Here is an 18965-nt window from a genome sequence, read left to right on the forward strand (position 1 = left end):
CTGATTATGCTGCAGATCTGTCACTCAAAACTGGAGATGACCAAGGTGGTTGAAACTGTCCACACTAAACTGAAACGACGACGGAGGGGTGTCGACAAAATCGATGAAATAGTTACACCAGTGGCCAAGGAAATGATCGATGACCTTCTTCGGATGGATGCTGACTTTTTTGTGGACGGTCATTATGCCGATTTCATGGGTGCATCTGCCGAAGAAGACAGAGTAAATATAGATGACCTGATAGGTCGCGACTGATTCTGTTTATTCGATAGATACTTATCTTGAAGAAAAACCTGTAAAATTCAAGTGCTGTGTATATTGTAAAACAACTATATGTTCTTTCGTTTCCTTAGCCCCCGAGTATCTCGGTGGCTAGTGTCTTTATTTTCGTTGTTTTTGCGAGGTGTTTTAAACCAAGGAAAAGATCTTGTAAATTTGTATGTTGTACGAGTTTTTTTTGTATAGAACGAACTTTGTCGGGTAAAAAAAACCCCCGAGCCTGTCGAAGAAAAAAGATGTATATCACCAATATCTTTACTATATTGCAGCACCGCGAGTCCGCCTCATTAAAAACCTTCCAGCCCCACTCGGTGCCCTGAAAGGAAAAGAGTGCGTCTGAAAACTCGCGGGCGTTTCAGTACATTGTATGTTTACATATATATCTTGGCTCAAGCGTAGAAACGCCGAAGTTGCGCCACGTTCCAGAGATTTGGCTCCGCAATCCCTGTCTTCTTGTCCTTTATCTTGTACGATCATCCTTCAATTACTTCGGTGACGATGTAAGGGCCTAGCCATGGCGACTCGATTTTTTCACGGCTATCTTGCGTGAGCCGAAGAACTAAATCGCCAACTTGAAAAGATCTTGGTCGCAATCTTCGACTGTGATAATTTTTCATATCTTGCTGATATTTGGCGACTCTTGACAATACTTCGTCGCGAGCTTCGTCAAGTGTGTCCACATCATCTTCCAGCGCCTTTCTCGAGGTTTCTTCATCAAACTCCGCCACTCTCCATGAACCAGAAAAAACGGAGTTTCCTGTGTTGCTGTATTGGGTGTTGTCCGTATGCTCCATAACACGCTGGGCAACTCCTCCGGCCAAGTGTGTCGAGCTTTTTCCAGTGGTCCCAACAGGCGTTTCTTGATGCCATTGCAGATTACGCCGTTTGCTTTCTCGACTTGGCCATTGGTTTGCAGGTGCGCAACTGACGCAAAATGTAATTTAATGCCTACCTCTGCGCAATATGCTTTGAATTCCTTGGAAGTGAAATTGCTGCCATTGTCTGTGACGATGCTATGAGGAACTCCGAACCGAAAAATCATACTTTTGATAAACTTGACTGCTGATGCTGCGTCTGGTGAGTTTATTGGCTTTGCCTCGACCCACTTGGTAAACTTGTCGACAGGTACGAGCATATACTCGTATCTTCCTGGCCACGCCTTATGTAATTTGCCCACCATATCGAGACCCCATTGAGCAAAGGGCCACGACAATGGTATTGGCATCAGTTCTGCTGCCGGAGAGTGAGGTTTTGCGGCAAACCTTTGACACGCATCACAGGTGCGTACTATGTCCTTTGCATCTTCAATTGTTGTGAGCCAGTAGAACCCTGCTCTGAAAACCTTGGCCGCAATAGCCCGACTGCTTGCGTGGTGTCCACACACACCTTCATGCACATCTTTTAATAGTACTCGACCTTCTTCGGGCGTCACGCATCACTGCAAGACTCCCGATATACTTCGCTTATAAAGCTCGCCCTTAAGCACAGTGAAAGCTTTAGACCGTCGAATAACTCGCCTTGCTTCTACTGGATCTTCGGGTATTTGTTTCCTCAGGATATATGCAACATAGACCTGCATCCATGGAACTTGTACTACCATCACCTCATGTGAATCTTCTTCATCACCCGATGTACCTGCCTCTATTACTGCCGGAGCCCCCGGGCCTTTCTCGACTTTTTCCTTCTTCTTTGGCTGTTTCCTCGCCTTGGTCGACCTTTCACTTATCTCTTCCCAAAATACTCCGGGTGGTATTGCTAAACATTGTGACCCGATATTTGCCAGAACATCGGCTTCGTCATTACTGAGCCTGCTAACATGATTCACCTCACACCCGTCGAAAAGCTTCTCGAGTTCATTGTATAACTCTTTGTATGCTATCATGGTATCATTGACCGCGTCACATTGATTCATCACTTGTTGAGCCACCAATTGGGAGTCGCCGAATATTTTTAGTCGGGTCGCACCACAAGCTTTCGCCATCTTCATCCCATGTATCAATGCTTCATATTCTGCCTCGTTGTTAGATGCGTTGGGAAATGTCATCCGTAGTACATACTTCAACTTGTCTCCTTGGGGTGAAACTAGTATCATGCCTGTTCCAGCTCCTTCTAACCTTTTGGACCCGTCGAAGTTCATAGTCCAGGTTCTCGATAAATCAGGAGGTCCCGTATTTTGCAGCTCCATCCACTCTACGACGAAGTCTGGTAAGATCTGCGATTTTATTGCTTTTATTTTTTCATATGTGATGTCCCGAGGGGAAAGCTCTATTCCCCAAAGGGAGACACGGCCCGTAGCTTCTGGGCTATTTAGTATATTTGACAATGGTGCCTCATTGACCACTATTATCGGATGTGCCGAGAAACAGTGTTTAAGTTTCTTGCTGTTGTGAACACTCCATATGCCAGCTTCTGATAATGTGGGTACTGCTGTTTTGAAGGCAATAAAACTTCACTAATGAAGTATACCGGCCTTTGTACTCCATGGAGTTTCCCTTCTTCTTCCCGTTCAACCACAAGTGCCGCGCTGACCACCTGAGGTGTGGCCGCGATATATAACAGGAGAGGTTCCTTTTCCTTGGGTGCTACCAATATAGGTGGTGTCGAGATTGTGCGCTTGAGATCCTCAAAAGCTCTGTCCGCTTCTTCGTTCCACTCGAACTTTTCTCCCTACTTGATCAAGGCGTAAAATGGCAACGCCCTTTCTCCTAGCCTGGCGACGAATCTGCTTAAAGCTGCGACTCGCCCAGTTAACTGTTGTATCTCCTTTAACTTTGTTGGCTTCCGCATCGTCACGATGGCCTAAATTTTCTCCGGGTTAGCCTCGATTCCTCTTGCTGACACCAAAAAACCGAGAAGTTCTCCCACTTGGACGCCGAAAGAACACTTCGTCGGATTCAGCTTGAGGCAGAATTTGTCAAGGTTGTCAAAGGTTTCCTTGAGATCATCGATTAACGTTGACCCTTCCTTCGTTGTTATGACAACATCGTCAATGTACACTTGAACGTTCTTGCCGATCTGCGTGGCAAGGCACTTTTGCATCATCCGCTGATATGTTGCACCCGCGTTTTTTAGCCCGAAGGGCATTGTTCGATAGCAGAACACGCCATAGGGGGTAATGAAAGCTGTTTTGACTTCATCCTCTTCCTTCAGCCGAATCTGGTTGTAACCAGAATATGCGTCCAAGAAGGAAAGACGTTCACAACCTGCCGTGGAGTCGATAATTTGATCGATCCTTGGGAGGGGGAAGTGATCCTTTGGACAGTGTTTATTGAGACACGTGAAGTCGACGCACATGCGAAGGACCTCTGTGTTTTTCTTAGGGGCCAACACTGGGTTTGCTACCCACATGGCTTCTGTGTGTATCTCTTTGATAAATCCAGCTTCTCTAAGTCGATTTATTTCCGACAGCATAGCTTTGCGGTTTGGTTCCGAAAAACGCCGCAAAGGTTGTCTGATTGGCCTGGCCAATGGATCCAAGTTAAGGGGGTGCTCGGCAAGTTCCCTGGGTACTCTTGGCATGTCAGATGGACACCATGCGAAGATTTCCCAGCGCTCACGGAGGAACTCGACGAGCGCGCTTTCCTATGCGAGGTCCATGTTTGTGGCGATAGCTGTCGTCTTCTTGGGATCTCTCGGGTGTATCTGTACTTCCTTCGAGTTCTTGGTTGTGTCAAAGGTTGGTTCCTTGAGTGGCCTCCCTACGTCTGGCAACACTTCGTAGTCTGTTTTCAACTTTGACGCCATATATTCTACATCCATCCCGAAAGTTTCTGACAGCCGATGAAAATCCTTGTCGCACTTATCCGCTAGCGCAAAACTGCCTTTCACTGTGATTGGGCCCTTAGGTCCAAGTAGCCTCCACAACAAATATGTGTAGTGTGGTACCGCCATGAATCTGGCATATGCAGGTCGCCCCAACAAAGCGTGATACTGTGATGGGAAATCCACGACTTCAAACTCCAGCTTCTCTCTTCTGTAATTTTCTCGGGTTCCGAACTGAACGTCGAGATTGATCTTTCCCAGTGGGTAACTTGGCTTATCAGGTGTGATACCATGGAACCGTGTGTTGATTGGTGTTAAATTCGCCAAAGATATATTCATCTTCCTCAATGTATCGGCGTACATGAGGTTTAGGCTGCTGCCGCCATCTATAAACACTCGCGAGACGTCAAAACCTGCAATTACCGCCGGCAAAATCAAAGCTGACTGCCCTGGTCGAGGAACTTGCTGCGGGTGGTCCGTTATGGTGAAGCCAATGTCTTGTCCCGACCAATTGAGGTACTCAACCGTTGGAGGAGGCATTTTTTCAGCCATAAAAACTTGCCGAGAAATTACTTTTTGAGCTCTATTGGATGGCCTGCCCTTCTGAATCATCGAGACCTCTCCATTGGTGTTGATATAAGGACCGTTCATTGGAGCTGCCGCTATTCGCAGCTGATGTCGATTTTCGTCCGTGATTGCGGCAGGAGGTGGCAGGTGAACCTCACTCCTTGGCCCCTGGGGGTTTCTGTTTGATGCTTGTGCGTTGACATTCCTGCGTACCTGTTAAGTACTTGGAAAGTTCGACAGTCCTTCTGCAAATGTCCCGACTGTCTCTTCCCGTTGTTGTCGAGGTAGAAGTGCATCTCGCATGGTCCGTTCATCATATCTTCAGGAGATATATACGGTCTCTGGAACCTTGGACCATTATTTTGCCTGTTAGGACGTGGACTGTCCCTATAATCGCCACGCTGTTCACCACTCTTTTGATAATCATCTATATTGTTTCCTCCATTATTTCCTCGGAAGCCGGCCGATACATTGCCGGGACCGTCGTAATCCAAAAACTGGCGAGAAAAACGTCGTCTATTTTGAATGTTTCTATTGCGATCCTCCTCAGGCGACCTATGTCGCTTGTTGTTGACAGCATCCTCTCCATCTGCTCAGCGATTCGCTATTTCCATGAGTGCTGCTATTATTTTTGGGTTAGTCCTTCCCAAGTCCTCGATGAAATCCTTTCTTCGGATCCCAGCAACAAAAGCATCTATCGCCCTCTCGTCAGATATGTTTTCTACCGAGTTTTTGATAATGTTCCATCTCTGGATGTATGCCCTCATCGACTCATCATATTTCTGTCGACATGCTCTCAATTGCTCTATTGACGCAGGTTTCTTGCATGTAGACAAGAAATTTTTCACGAACAAGTCCTCAAAGGTCTCCCAGCTGTCGATAGATCCAGGTGGTAACTTCTTAATCCATGATCGAGCTGCGCCACTTAAGTACACTTGGATACTTTGCATAGCCATTGCCTTGGTTCTTCCCGTCAGCTTTACTATCTCCAGATAATCGACCAACCAATCCTCGGGATCTTGCAACCCGTCGAATTTCTTATAAATGTCAGGCAACTTGAAATCAGACGGGACCCGCGTCTTACGGACTCGCCGAGTGAAGCAGGGGAGCCCGCACATATCTTCGTCATCTACGTCAGGTGACTGCCGGCGTTCTCTTCTTTCATGTCGCGCTCTGTCGACCCGTGCCTGTGCCGATGTATCTCTTGCCGATGTTCTTAGAGGATCCTGTACTGCCACTGTAGGTCATGGACTATTTTGCCTTGCGGTTCCTTCGGGAGGTGTACTTGTACTAGCGAACGCTGTTCCCATGACTCCAACTCCTGCCATGGCCATATTGTACAACGCCTCTCTTGGATCTCCCGCCGGTGGCCTACTTGCCAATATATACGCCTGTGTCGCCATATATCCTGCCTCTGGTATTTTGGGGATGATGTTTCCTCTTGTGTCAATCGACATAAAGGACATGTCAAGGTTCTGGATCAGATTCTCCCTCTCTGCTTCCGGTATGTTCTGCAGCCGAGACCTTCCCCTGTTGCGGGCATCTCTATGGTTGTCTCCCGAAGTTCCCGAGTGTCGACTCAACTCAGCCATTCGCCTGCTTGACGCAGAAGCGGCGACTTTTCTTTTTTCGAGTTCAATTCTTTCTTTCTCTAGTTCCCTCCTTGCACGGGCTAACTTATACTGGTACGCCTGCAGTTCTGCGGCTGTTGCAGTGGTAGTCATCGGCTCTGTGCCATCCATGGCTCTTGCCGCTATATTCCAGGCTTCTTGCGGGAGTTGCACTTTTTCTCTTGGTTCGGGACCGATGTATTTGGTGCCCAAACCTCGCATGAGATCAGCGGGATCGACGTATGGATTTCCCAAATCGTCGAAAGCCTCTGACGTCTCCGGCTCTGCTCGGCTCGCCTCTCCAATTACATAAACTTGATGATATGTTGAAGCTTGATTGTCATCAGAATTGGTGACACCGTCATATAGATCGGTGAAAACCTCCCGAATAGAAGTAGATCTGTCGATGAAATCGAAAGTATCGATGTTGTCCGAATCGCTGCTTATATATGAGTCCGCAGACGACCCGACTGATATGTTGCTGAAGATCTTGACGAGTTCTCCACTTGAAGCGGACTTGGTGGAGATTGTCGACGAAACTTCTTCGTCGCCGGATTCGATCGACAACACCGATCCCGAGGAATCAGAGTCAGCTTCAAACGATCTTGACGAATCCGGTACCGCGAGACGGTAGGATCCCTCCTTCCCAACGTGGAAGTGGAACCTTCCGAACTTCATCTCCATAGGCTCCTCCAGATTTGAATATGCATCCACACGGGAGGGCGGGTGAGGAACAAAATCAACTAGAACAGTTTCGATCTGTTTACCTCGATCCATCGCGTTGCTTGCCACCGAAGATGTCGACGATGTTGAACGTGCCATCGAGATCAGATCCTTGTCGCCTCTAATTCCCACAGACGACGCCAATTGATAAGGGATTAACTTATCAATGCCTACAAGTTCTAGACTAGGGTTTTGCTAGAAGTAGAGGGCAAGTAGATCTCAAAGGTTTCAGCCGGAAAAGTGCTCGACTGCTATGAAAACTAAGGTTGCGTAAACAATGAATCGATCCTTTCTTTGTCCCTCGACTCCCCCTTATATAGGAGGTGGAGCCGAGGGTTTCGTGATGTACAAGTTACAGAGTTCGGGAGACTATCTGAGTCTGTCCTGCAATAATTACAAGTCAATACTCCTAATACAACTCTATCTTTCCAAACTATCTCTTGACTGGCTTCCGGGCTTCATAAAACTTCGGGTCGTGGGCCTTCAGTAAACCCCGGGTATCATCTTCGGCAGGCCCATTGGGGATGCCTATATCAGACGGTCTGCAGCGGTGACGCCATGGCGAGGATGGTGGTGGCAGTGGGGTTTTCTTCGTAGCGTCCTCACAGAGAACGGGAAGAAGGGAGAAGAGAGAAGAGGAGCACGCTCCTCTCGTGATATGTCTCTCAGGAAGACGAGGTGGAAGCAGCCTACCCTTTCAAGTGAAGATGGTGGGCTGATGTTGGAGCGATAGATGGGCCAAGGAGAGAGACAGGCCTTTAGGAGCGTGATAGGCTCCAAGCAAAAACGGGCCAGATTGGAGGAAGGAGGTTATTTTGAAATATCAAGATAATTTAATTTTTGTTCAAAAAATATTTGAAAAATATTTGAAATTATTTTTCAACATATCAAAAATAATAATATATTGGTTTTATTGTTGTGGAAAAGAATATATAACGAAGAAGGGTTTTAATAAAATAATTTTAGGGTTGCAAAAGATGCAAGGTGTTTGATGCCATGATTATGCACAAAAGAAAAGAACAAGCAAATCTAATATGGGGATTTTTATGGGCCGCTACACTCATCAACCGCCTCATGCCCTCGCCATAAAAGTTGCCACCGCCATCAACCATTGGTCCATCTTCAGGGTAGAGATTCACATAGCCCTTGCCAGGCCTACCATTGACACCTCCATGGTGCCAGACAAATGCCCCCACCTTGCATGAGCCCATCACACCATGTTCGTCACCGAGGCCCGACTACACCACGCCACGAGGACTCACCCTCGCAGACACGGTAGATGCACACTACTCCACTAGTTGCCGCCATCATCCAGTAGCTGCTCCAAAAACAATGCCTCAAGAGGTAGAGCGACACCGAAAACGTCGTCGTCATCCAATCCTGGATACCCGGATTTGGGGTTTCCCCAGAGCAGCATGTGTGAGTGGTCATTTGTTGTGATGGTGATTCCTTTAACAAGGTAATGACGCATAGACTCTGCCATCACCCGCCATGACTGGGGTCAGCTCCTAATTCCCCTTATTATTTCTCTCTTACAAGTGGTGTGAAGAGATCTCCTTATAAGCTGCTCCAGCTCTCCTTCAACTAGCAATGTGAGACTAAACTTTGATCCCACCCCTTGCCATGCATGTATGGGCCAAGTGGGCCTCTAGAATTTATTAGGAATTTCTGGAATATTAAATGGGCTGGTTCAAAATGGGCTAAAATTCCAACAAGAAATATTTAATACTCCCTCCAATTCAGTTTATAAGGCCTGCACGTCATTTAAGAAAAACTTTGACTATATATTTTGTCAACAAAATATGAGATATATGCCACAAAATTTATACCGTTGGATTCATATTTAAGAGAAGTTTCTAACGGTATAATTTTTGTGACACATAATTCATATTTTGTTGACTAAAGTAATGGTCAAAGTTTTTCTTCATCTATGTGTGTGCCTTATAAACTGAAAACCGGAGGGAGTATCTTATTTTTTCGCCGCAAAAGTGAAAATAAAAGATTTACCTAGAACAGCTCATAGCATATTTAGAGCATCTCCACCGGCGCCCCCCAAATAGTCGCCAGCAGGGTCGCCGACACTGCTGTATGGGGCGCGCCAGCAACACATCCCCTATTTTGGGACGCAGTTCCCACACCGGCGCCTCCCATACGTCGGCCCCCAAAGATTTTTTTTCCTTTTTACAATATTTTGAAAAAACATATCAATCACATTTTCTTCATACTATATTCAATAATTCATACAATCGCAGAAATAGTACTTAAATTATTCGTACAATCAAACAAATAGTACTTAAATTATTCATACAATAAAATAAATGGAAATTAAATTATTCATACATTCAAATAATTAGAAATAAAATCATGCATTGTTGGGGGATCCTCTCCTCGCCCAGAAATGCGCAGCTAGATCCGCCTAAATTTGTGCATGGACACCTGCATCTCGAATTTCATTGTGCATATGAAGAAAAGAGGCAAATTCTTGGGGTACATGCTCTACCTCAGCAAGTGGCCTTTGATAATTAAATGGTTGATCATCCTGCACAGGTTCATCGCGCTGCTCTCAGTGATCATGTTGTGCATGATCACACAGATGTTCATCACCTCCCAAATCTGAGACTTGGACCAAGTGAGAGCAAGCTACCTGAAAACGGCGAAACGCTGTTGAAGCAGCCCAAAAGCATGCTCAACATCCTTGCGAGATGCTTCCTGGCATGTCGCAAAATAAGCGTCCATATCGTTTGCTGGAGCTGGGATTGTCTTCACAAATGTAGCATACATCGGATAGATACCGTCAGCTAGATAGTACCCCTTGTTGTATGTGTGGCCGTTTACCTCAAAGTCCACGGCAGGAGCTTGTCCCTCAGCTATCCTGGCAAACACCGGAGAGCACTGGAACACGTTGATATCATTGTTTGTTCCTGCCATTCCAAAAAATGCATGCCAAATCCAACGGCCATGGTCTGCCACCGCCTCAAGAATGACGCTGCACTCACCAGTATGCCCCTTGTAGATCCCTTGCCAAGCAAAAGGGCAATTTATCCAGCCCCAATGCATATAGTTAATGTTTCCGAGCGTCCCATGAAACCCTATTGCTGCATTTTTTTGCAGGATCCAAGCTGTATCATCTGCCCTTGGTGCTCTCGAATAGTCTTTAGAAAACACCGCTATGACTGCTTGACAAAACTTGTAGAGAGTCTCTGTACATGTTGACTCTGCCATCCGTAGGTAGTCGTTGGCTGTATCTGCAGGAGCTCCGTATGCAAGACAACACATTGCAGCAGTGCACTTCTGAATTGAGGAGAAGCCCCACAAACCTGTGCAATCTTGCTTGGCCATGAAATTGTTGTCGTACTCCCTGACGCCGTAGACAATCTTCAAGAACAGCTCCTTGTTCATCCTAAACCGGCGCCGAAATTCCTTTGGCGAATGAGTCACGTCGTCGTTGAAGTAGTCGGCGTCAAGCAGCATTGCGCTGGCTTGACGATGCCGGTTGATGTTCCTCCTCTTGCCTGGCTTTCAGCTGCCGCGCCGAGGCACGACGAAGAAAGGCTGACGAACGTGCAACATGCTCGTCAAAATCAGGTGCTGATGTTGCCGCCAGACAGCCTCGACGTTCTGCTCCGTCCTGAACAGCCACACCATCATCTCGTCGTCCATGTCCATCGTGGTAATCGGACGAACACCTTGCGGGCGGGGCGGTTATGCCGCGGTGGCGGCGAGCTCTGTTTCGGGTGAAACAGCGGCCGCCGGTCGAGGGGGTGGCGGCCGTGTCGATGGACGGCGGTTCCTTGACAGGCTGCGGTGTCTATTGCAAGCAGGGAACGCGACGGCGACGGCGACGGGCGATCTAGATGGGCGGAAGTTGGCTCGGACGTGGGTAGGAGGTGGGGAAATATGTGTGTCTGGCTGCCAGGCAGAGCCCACACTCGTTTTCTGACGTGCCGCGAGGCGTCGGCGCGCCCGATTCGCGCCCTACGTGAAGGGGCCGGCACGGGGATGCCGGCAATTCTATTTGGTTCGAAAACTAGCCAGCGCTTTTTGGGACGCACCGATGCGAGCCAAAAAACCACGGCGGTCCTCAAATCGCTATCAGAGCCGCTATGGAACCACATCCTGGCACCTTGCCTCCCGTTGGCCACAGGATTTAGGAAGGGACCCAGAGCTCGACGTGGTGTACCAGCAAGGGCGCGAGAGTGCATGTGGCTGTTCCCTCACAGTCACACTCAGCTACCTCCACTGAGTGAGTGATACAAATAGCTTTAGGGCATCTCCAACCGGGCGACCCATCCGGCGCCCGCGCGTCCGGATGGGTCCAAACGGACAAAAACCCGGCCCAACGCGGGGACGCACCGCAAAAACGGACGGCCGCGGCGTCCGGAACGACGCAAACCCGGCCCAAATCTTGGCCGGGTTTGCGTGGCCGCGGATGGCACGCGGCGTCCTCGCGTGTCCGCCTGGTCCGCCTGGCTGGCCTACCTGGCGGTGCCCCAGTCCTATTAAATGTGGACGGGGGAAGGGGACTGTCCCTATCCAGTCCCCACTTTCCACTCCGGCCGCACGCGCGAGCTCGAAGCTTCCGCGCCGCCATGGCCCCGAAGCGCGAGTTCGCGCCATCCGCGAACGACCACGAGGCCGGCAGCAGCCGGCAAGTCGCGCCGGCGCCGGCGCCGTTCGCCATGGGGCCGCCGGCGACGCCCAGACGCGAGCGGATCTACGTCACCGTAGCGGTGGCGCAGATGTTCTGGGACGCCGGCGTCCCAATGCCGTGGGGGGACGTGCACCTCCCCCACGGCTGGCACCTGAGCCCAGATCGGGTTCCGGTGCCGCCCATCCCGGGCTCCGGCCGCGCCCGCGTCGCGGAGATCCGGAGGCGCCGCGCGCAGCTGCCGGCGGACCTCCAGCAGGACCCCGCGTACGGCGACGCAAGTCCCAACTGGGACTTGTGGTTCGAGGTGGAGCACGATGCGCGCCGGCGCACGTGCTTCACATCCGCGACGGCGCGCCCGCGCGCGCAGCCGCGCACACCTGCAACGCGGGCAGGCCGCCGCCCCGCGGCCTCTACATCGGCGAGCAGCCCTCGCCCCAGGCCCCGCACCAGCCCCGTGGAGGAGGAGAATGACCCGGAGGCCGCAGGCGGCGCTCGCGGCGTCCCGCGAGCGAGCAGGACCTCGACGAGCCGGCCAAATGGCCGCACCTCGCCGAGGCGCCGCGCACCTCCGCGTTGGAGGAGGCGGCCGGGAAGGCCCGGGAGGACGCCCGAGCGGAGGCGTGGGCCTTCCTCGTGGCCGGCGCGCCGTCGGGAGGAGGCAACGCGTCGGCGGCGCTCCGGGAGGAGGAGAGCGCCGGGCCGCGCGCCCGGCGGAGGAGGAGCGCCTGGCTCCGCGCCGCAAGCGGAGCAGCGAGGCCGCGACGGAGGAGCAGCTCCGGCGAGAGTCCGCGCGGAGGGCACGATCGCGCAGGCCGGCGAGCCCGCCGAACCCGCACTCCGCCCGGGAAAGGGCGCGAGTGGGAGCCCCGGCCGGAGTCCCCGGTGCCCTCGGGCGTTTCGAGCCGGAATGGCGCCGTCGCCGCCGGGGGCGTCGTCGTCATCGACGCCGACGACGACGAGTACTACTGGGGGTAGTACTGCCGGCGGCCACCATGCTGGCAAACCCTGACTAGGGTTTCTTTTTTTTTTTAGTTTAAAGCCCATATAGGGCTTTCTTTTGTGTAAAAATTGCCCAAAATAGGGCTAAGTTTAACTAACTAGTACTTTATATTTATTTTGTGCTGTTTTTATTTTTTATTTTCATTTATGTTTTTTTTATTATATATGCGGTGCGTCCGCGCGTTAGACGCCGCGTGCGACCCAAACGGACACGCGGACGCGGGGCGCTGTCCGGGTGTCTGTTCGGTCACCCAAACGGCCCAAAACGAACGGCCCAGCGCGTCCGTTTGGGTCGCCCGGTTGGAGATGCCCTTAGTCCTGACTAGGAGGATGGGGTCTCTACCACTACATCTTGTGGACTAATTAGCGTACCTGGACCACCCCATGCATATCTAATCCACACGAACAAATGAGTGGACGCTGCCCGTTATGGGCATCGAGCGTGAAGAAAAAGATCCTATTCTGGGAACGACCTTACCCAGTGGCAGGCAGCTTCATGGCCCGCCTTTTCTTTTCATTTCTTGTGCCCCGTGCCCTTCTCACTCGCTCCGTTCTTCTATCGAGCTGGCTACCTGTGCACTAATTTATTTTTCGAATAGCAATACTAGGTTTCCAATTGACCACACGCATTCAGAGCATCTCCACTCGTAGCCCTCTCCAAAGAGCTATTGGGTGCAAGATAGATAACCATGACTAGGCGCGGCCTCTAATAACGTTTTGGATCTGGTGTGGCTCAAAAATTGGTCGGCTCCCTAAGCTAACCCCGACCCATAGGGGCACATTTTGATGGTGCTTTGGATCCGCCGTGGTTTAAAAATTGGTCTGCTCCCTAGGCTAACCCCGACCCATAGGGGCCCGACTGGGGTCTTGGACAGAAGGCGGTTAGCCACATCACGTAGGGCCAGGGGCTTCCAGCCAACGATCCATCTAATTTTGCTCTGCTAACCACCTCGCCTCCCGTCTTCTCCAGACATCTTCCACCACCGCCGAATCGACATTGTCAGCGCCACCGCCAACCCCTTCTCGACGCCGCTAGTTCAGCGTCGCTTACACCTCGCGTAGCTGCCCGTCTCGCCACTCCTCTTTGCTTGGCAAGGTTTGTACAAAGGGCACCATGGATATTGGAGTGTGATGCTTGAAGCTATGGATGATTATGAGCTCTAAATTTGGCATGCTTTTTTTTTGACATGTCGGGATCTCACAATGACATCAGTGTGTTGTAGCGCCCACCGTTGTTTACGAGACTTCCTGAAGGCCATGCTGCAGAGTGCAACCGTGAGATCAATGGCCACCAATATACAAAAGGGTACTACCTTGATGATGGCATCTATCTATGGTGGTCGACATTTGTGAAGACAATACCGGATCCTCAAGATCTAAACAAGGCTCACTTTGCCTGGTCTAAGACCAGATGTGAGAGGGGATGCATGCTTGCATGATCATGCACAATATGATCATCGAGAGTGCACGCGGAGTTCCGCAAGCAAGGGATGATTATGATCACCATGGTCCTCTCTTTTCATTGTTGATCACTAGGTGTCTGCATAGTTTGCTAATTTTCTCGCCAAGCACCAGGAGATCCATGACGAAGTTTCTCATCACGAGCAGCAAAATGATCTGGTAGATCTGTGGGTGCTAAAAGGAGACGCCGCTTGAATTGTGTTCTATTTGGATTGTATGAATTATTCTATTTTGATTATTACAGAACTCATCTTATTTATTTTATGTGTTAAAACTTTATGAAATTTCATGGTTTTTAAAAACAAGGAGTTAAAAACCCTTTTGTGGGCGCCGTATTTGGGGAGCGGCTGAACCAAGAGGCGCCTTCAAATGCAATAATGCTACTTCTATTGAAAGACTTCTACAGAAATTTTCTTACCGGCTGATGTGGAAACTGCAGATTCGCTTTGGGTGATTTTGCTGAAACTGCCACGCCCTTCCTCTCCAATCAGACAAGCCCACGTCTCATCCGTAAGCTTAGCCCGTAGGATAATTCCGTAGATGTAGCCAGCATTGTTGATACGCGCCCATTCATGCTGGTGCCCATATACGTCGGAATCGACGATGTTGCCGTGACCCGGATGGAGAGCGTGACTGAAAATGCACTTAGCATTTCTGTTGCAAACACAAAGTAAATAATCAAGTTGTGATCATCTTGATTTGTTGGCCATATGATGTACAGCTAGGAAGAAGTAGGGCCTAGAGAGTTACGTGCCGTACCAAAGCCACAGCCACAGCCCACAGGTCCCCCGGTGCAGCTGCTTCCTCGCTCGCTCACACTCTCACAGTGACCCGCCCCCACTGAAGCGACAGCTCTGGTGCTCCCGTACGTAGCTTTAGCCAGCTGATATGGATGGGTGTCGACCACATCTTCTGGATTAATTACCTTATTATTACTTGGATTTGGGATCACACTACCATCTATCTACAGCAAGTAGCACCAAGTATACTACTCCTAGTGGAAGTTGCCCGTTATGGTAACCACACGTGAACGATTTCTGGACCATTTTTATAGCGACTACTTTTCAGCCGACATCTGTCGCCCTTTTATCTTCATTGTTTTAGTTCATTGATTAAGAGCGTGCTTGCTTGCTTGCTTGCTTGATTTGTTTGTTGTTAGTAGTATGAGAGATTTGATGTCTTCAAGTGATCCTCAAACTTTATTACGAGTAATACCGTGCTGAAATTAAAGAAATAATGCAAACTAAATAGTTGAGCTGGCCGGAGACAGTCGGCGTGGTGTCTCAGTGGTTCCATTTCCATAGCGAGGCATCATGCCCGCCGCCGTCTCCTCCGTGCTCCGAGCTCGCCGCGGGAGGCGGCGGCTCGAGGAGCAGACCCTCCGCAAGGTCGGCGTAGTAGGTGCCCAAGCCCATTTCCCCGGAAAGGTGGAGCTCGAGCATGTCGCTGCCCAGCGCGGCGGACACCTCAGACGCTGCTGAAGGCTGGGACGTCGCTGAAGAGCCGGCATTGTCCGCATACGGCGACGGGGCCAGCGCTGCGGGGGCGACCCCGTCGACGGGGACCACCTCCGCGGCGGCGCCGGCGTTCCTGTCACCTCGGCGCAGGAACTGCACCACGGCCTCGATGGCGACGCGCCGGATGTCGGCGAGGTCCGAGAGGTTGGACGGCACGTCGAGCCTCCACGCGGAGTCCGGGAAGTTGAGGCACGCGGCGGAGGAGGGGCCGTGCATCGCGAGCATGGCGGCGTCGTGCGCGCGCGCGGCGGCCTCGGCGGTCACGTGCGTGCCGAGCCAGAGCCGCTCGCCGCGCCTGCTGGGCACGCGCACCTCGCACACCCACCGCCCGTTGCTGCCGCGGCGACGCACGCCGCGGTACACGGGGTGGCGGGTCTCCTTGAACTTGGTGCGCCCTGCGGGGCGCTTCGTCGACGGCGACGTTGGCGAGAGCGCCATCCCCAGCTCCTGCGAGGAAGACGAGGAAGCAGGGGTCAAGCTATACTCGTTGCCCGTGTCCATTGCTGCCGGCCGGTCGCTTGGTGGACAGGTGGTGGACTATGAGCTGCGAGAGTGTTGCTACTTGCTACTGGAGTATAGTGTCTTGCCGGGCTCAGTAAATCAGTGGAGTGGCCGGAGTGTGCTTACTTATATAGTTTTGTACGACGCGGTGAAAGGCGACGGTCGGTCCGGTTGCCCGTCGGCGCGGCGACAGCTCGAACTTTGCGGCGCTGGCCGCTCTTGCTTCGACGCGTGGCGGGTGACTCCTCTGTGTCGACGTGTAGGGGCTTTGCAGCGTTAAGGAAAGAAAAGGTCGCTTGCCCATGAGCACGTTTCCTCTTCTAACCGCGTTCTGTGTTGGTCGGCTGGATGCAAGAAAGCTACGGCGACAGCGGACTTGCCCACCGGCCCGACCCAAAACAGCAAAACAGCGACCCAAACGGCGTCATTCGATTAATGCTGACAAGCTGAGACAGAACTTTCAGCATTAACATTGCTCATCATTCAAATTTCGTTATATAGTTACACGTTTGAACGAAAAACAACTAAATTTAAACGGAAATATAACCCTTCTATCGGCCGTCAGTAAGCTGGCGCGACAGCCCAGCTCCGTTGTCGTTCTTCGCCCGACGAATATCCCCATCTCGCTGAATCATCGCGAACCGCCACCTCATGGTGAACTCCGCGTTCATGGTGACACACTCATCTTCGCGGCGGATTTCCTCGGCGAGGGTTCGAGCATTTAGCTCAAGGATCCTTTGTCGCTCCAGCATCCCTGCGGAACCACCCAGCTTCCTCGGTAGGCAAGATCTCGCGGGAGACCGCCATGACGCGTTGGATGAGCTGCTGGTCAGCCTGTTGTAGGATGTGGGCGGCGTTCCTCTGGTCGTGCGTCAGCCGGCAAGACTCGAGTATTGATGCCTACTGCGGATCGGCGACGGGCTCCTGCTCCTCCTCGGCCGCTTCGTGCCTAGCGCCAACCTTGTACCGCGCGTCCAAGAGGATGGACACCGCTATGTCTTTTTCGCTGAGGCGTGCGTTGAAGATGTCTGACGAGCTCTGGCACCGGATGCGGAGGCGAGGACGGAGGTGCATGCGTCGTGCGCCCGTTGCGCCCCAATATAGAGTAGGTGGTGGCCTTGTGGCCAGGCATGCTGGCTACACGGCGGCGATGCTAGGTGGGTGACGAGTTTGGTGGTGATGTGCACTGCGAAGGCCACGCTTAAAAAGGCATAGGGCATTGGATGCCGGCGCGGAGCTCGAGCCGTCAGCATTGATGGTGGCACTGGCCATGGCTGTAGTGGCCGGTTAACCTTCTGCCACCGGGTCGCGTCCAATGTTGCCACCGGTCAGCCTTCTTCCGTCGGGTCACGTCCAACGCTGCAGCCGGTTAGCTTTCTACCTTGGGTTCACTTCCAAGCGGGTCAGTGGCACGCGCAGCCAGACACGTGCTCTACACACGCAACAGCCGCGTTGACGTATCGGTTTCCCAAATTTGGTGCACTGATGGGTCGCGTCGAACGGGTCGATCCGTTTGGATCGCCGCACTGGAACGTGCGCAGCCGGTCCGTCTATCCATGCAGAACGATTCGTACGCGTCGGGATCAGATGGGTCGTCCCGCTGTCGGGGGGAAGACCCCGGGTAGGGCACTAGACGAGGAGCAGCTGGCTCTGGGCCGGCTGGCCCGCGGCAAAGGCCGGCTGAGGAGCAGCCGGCTGGAGCCGTGGCCGGCTGACCTGGGAGCCGGCTGGCTCATAGTCTTAGTCGGTCTGGCCAAGGCCGTCTGCACTGTGGCTGGGCCGGCTTCTACAAGCCATATCCGACTGGGTTGTCTCAACCCTGACCGACTCGAGGCTAGCAAGCCTTGCAGGAGAAGGAACTGGATAGGTGATCCGGGTGCAAAGGTCCACGCTGACCTCATCTCCCGTAAAGCAAGGGGCACTGTGGAGGAACAGTGCCCCCCGACCCCGACAGGCCATCATGGCTCAAGCTGCGCCATGCTGCTACATGCCCTCGATAGCGACAGCTCCATACCGCTGACCTTGGCAGCGACAAGACCGGCCACTACGCCTCAACGGCCGCTGACGTGGGCGCCTCGGGAAGGAGCAGGCAGCAGGAGCCGGCGTAGTCGGCCACTAGGTCTTAGGGACTTCTATGTAAAGTGCCAGCGCCTATATAAGCTGCACTACCCCCTCTCGTGCAGGGGATCGATCAATCCTTACTCATTTCTAGTCTAAGAGCTGCCCTGTGAGAGAGACCATCGTCTTCCTTAGCCTCCCAGGAGCAGCCGGATACAGCTCTAGGAGCACCACTGTACTGTGATATTGCTTATAAACTCATAGCAGGAGTAGAGGTGTTACCTCCACCGGAGGGCCTCGAACCTGGGTACGTCGCCGTGTCGCTCGTCCCCATACCCGCATCCGGATACCGCCGTAGATCATATTAGGAACCACTCTCTTTAGCCACCCTATGGCATATGCCGTGATACCACGACATTCGGCGCCCACCGTGGGGCCTTCAGCGTCTTCGGCCGGTGTCTTTATCCGGACGGGCCTCACCATCACCACCGGCGAGCGAGTCGCTTCAGGCTTGGTCTGGAGATTCGGCTCCCTCGACTGCGTCAGCGACAATGCTGGCTGCTTCGCTGACCGGCCATTCCCAGCCGGCGGCAGCATCATCTCCTTCGGCGGCCACGACGTCTACGTCGCCACCGTTGCACCACCGTGCTACCCGCGCCAGATCCTGAGCTGCGCGAGCCCTCCCCTTGGAGCCGGCGCCAGCCACAACGCCGCCAGCCCCTGCATCCTGCAGGAGGTCATGGCAACCGGCGATGACGCCGGCGACAAAACCACGCGCGTCCGCGGCCCTCAGCTGGAGCGCACCGCGGCAGCCGGCGCATCCGGCTCGGGCCCAAA

The 18965-nt window shown here is 52.3% G+C and overlaps 1 protein-coding gene across 1 annotated transcript; it reads right to left on the minus strand.

Annotated features, from left to right (window-relative positions):
* Nucleotides 1–15335: 15335 nt before the first annotated feature.
* Nucleotides 15336–16070, minus strand: LOC124655140 (dehydration-responsive element-binding protein 1H-like). The gene has a single exon (XM_047194095.1). The coding sequence runs from the start codon at nucleotides 16068–16070 to the stop codon at nucleotides 15336–15338; it is 735 nt and encodes a 244-aa protein (XP_047050051.1).
* Between the last annotated feature and the right edge of the window lie 2895 nt (nucleotides 16071–18965).

The sequence above is a fragment of the Lolium rigidum genome, chromosome 5 (assembly GCF_022539505.1).
Source record: "Lolium rigidum isolate FL_2022 chromosome 5, APGP_CSIRO_Lrig_0.1, whole genome shotgun sequence".
NCBI lineage: Eukaryota > Viridiplantae > Streptophyta > Magnoliopsida > Poales > Poaceae > Lolium > Lolium rigidum.

Coding starts and splice junctions, on each gene's coding strand:
- LOC124655140 (XM_047194095.1), bottom strand. CDS start 16,070: ATGGACACGGGCAACGAGTATAGCTTGACCCCTGCTTCCTCGTCTTCC.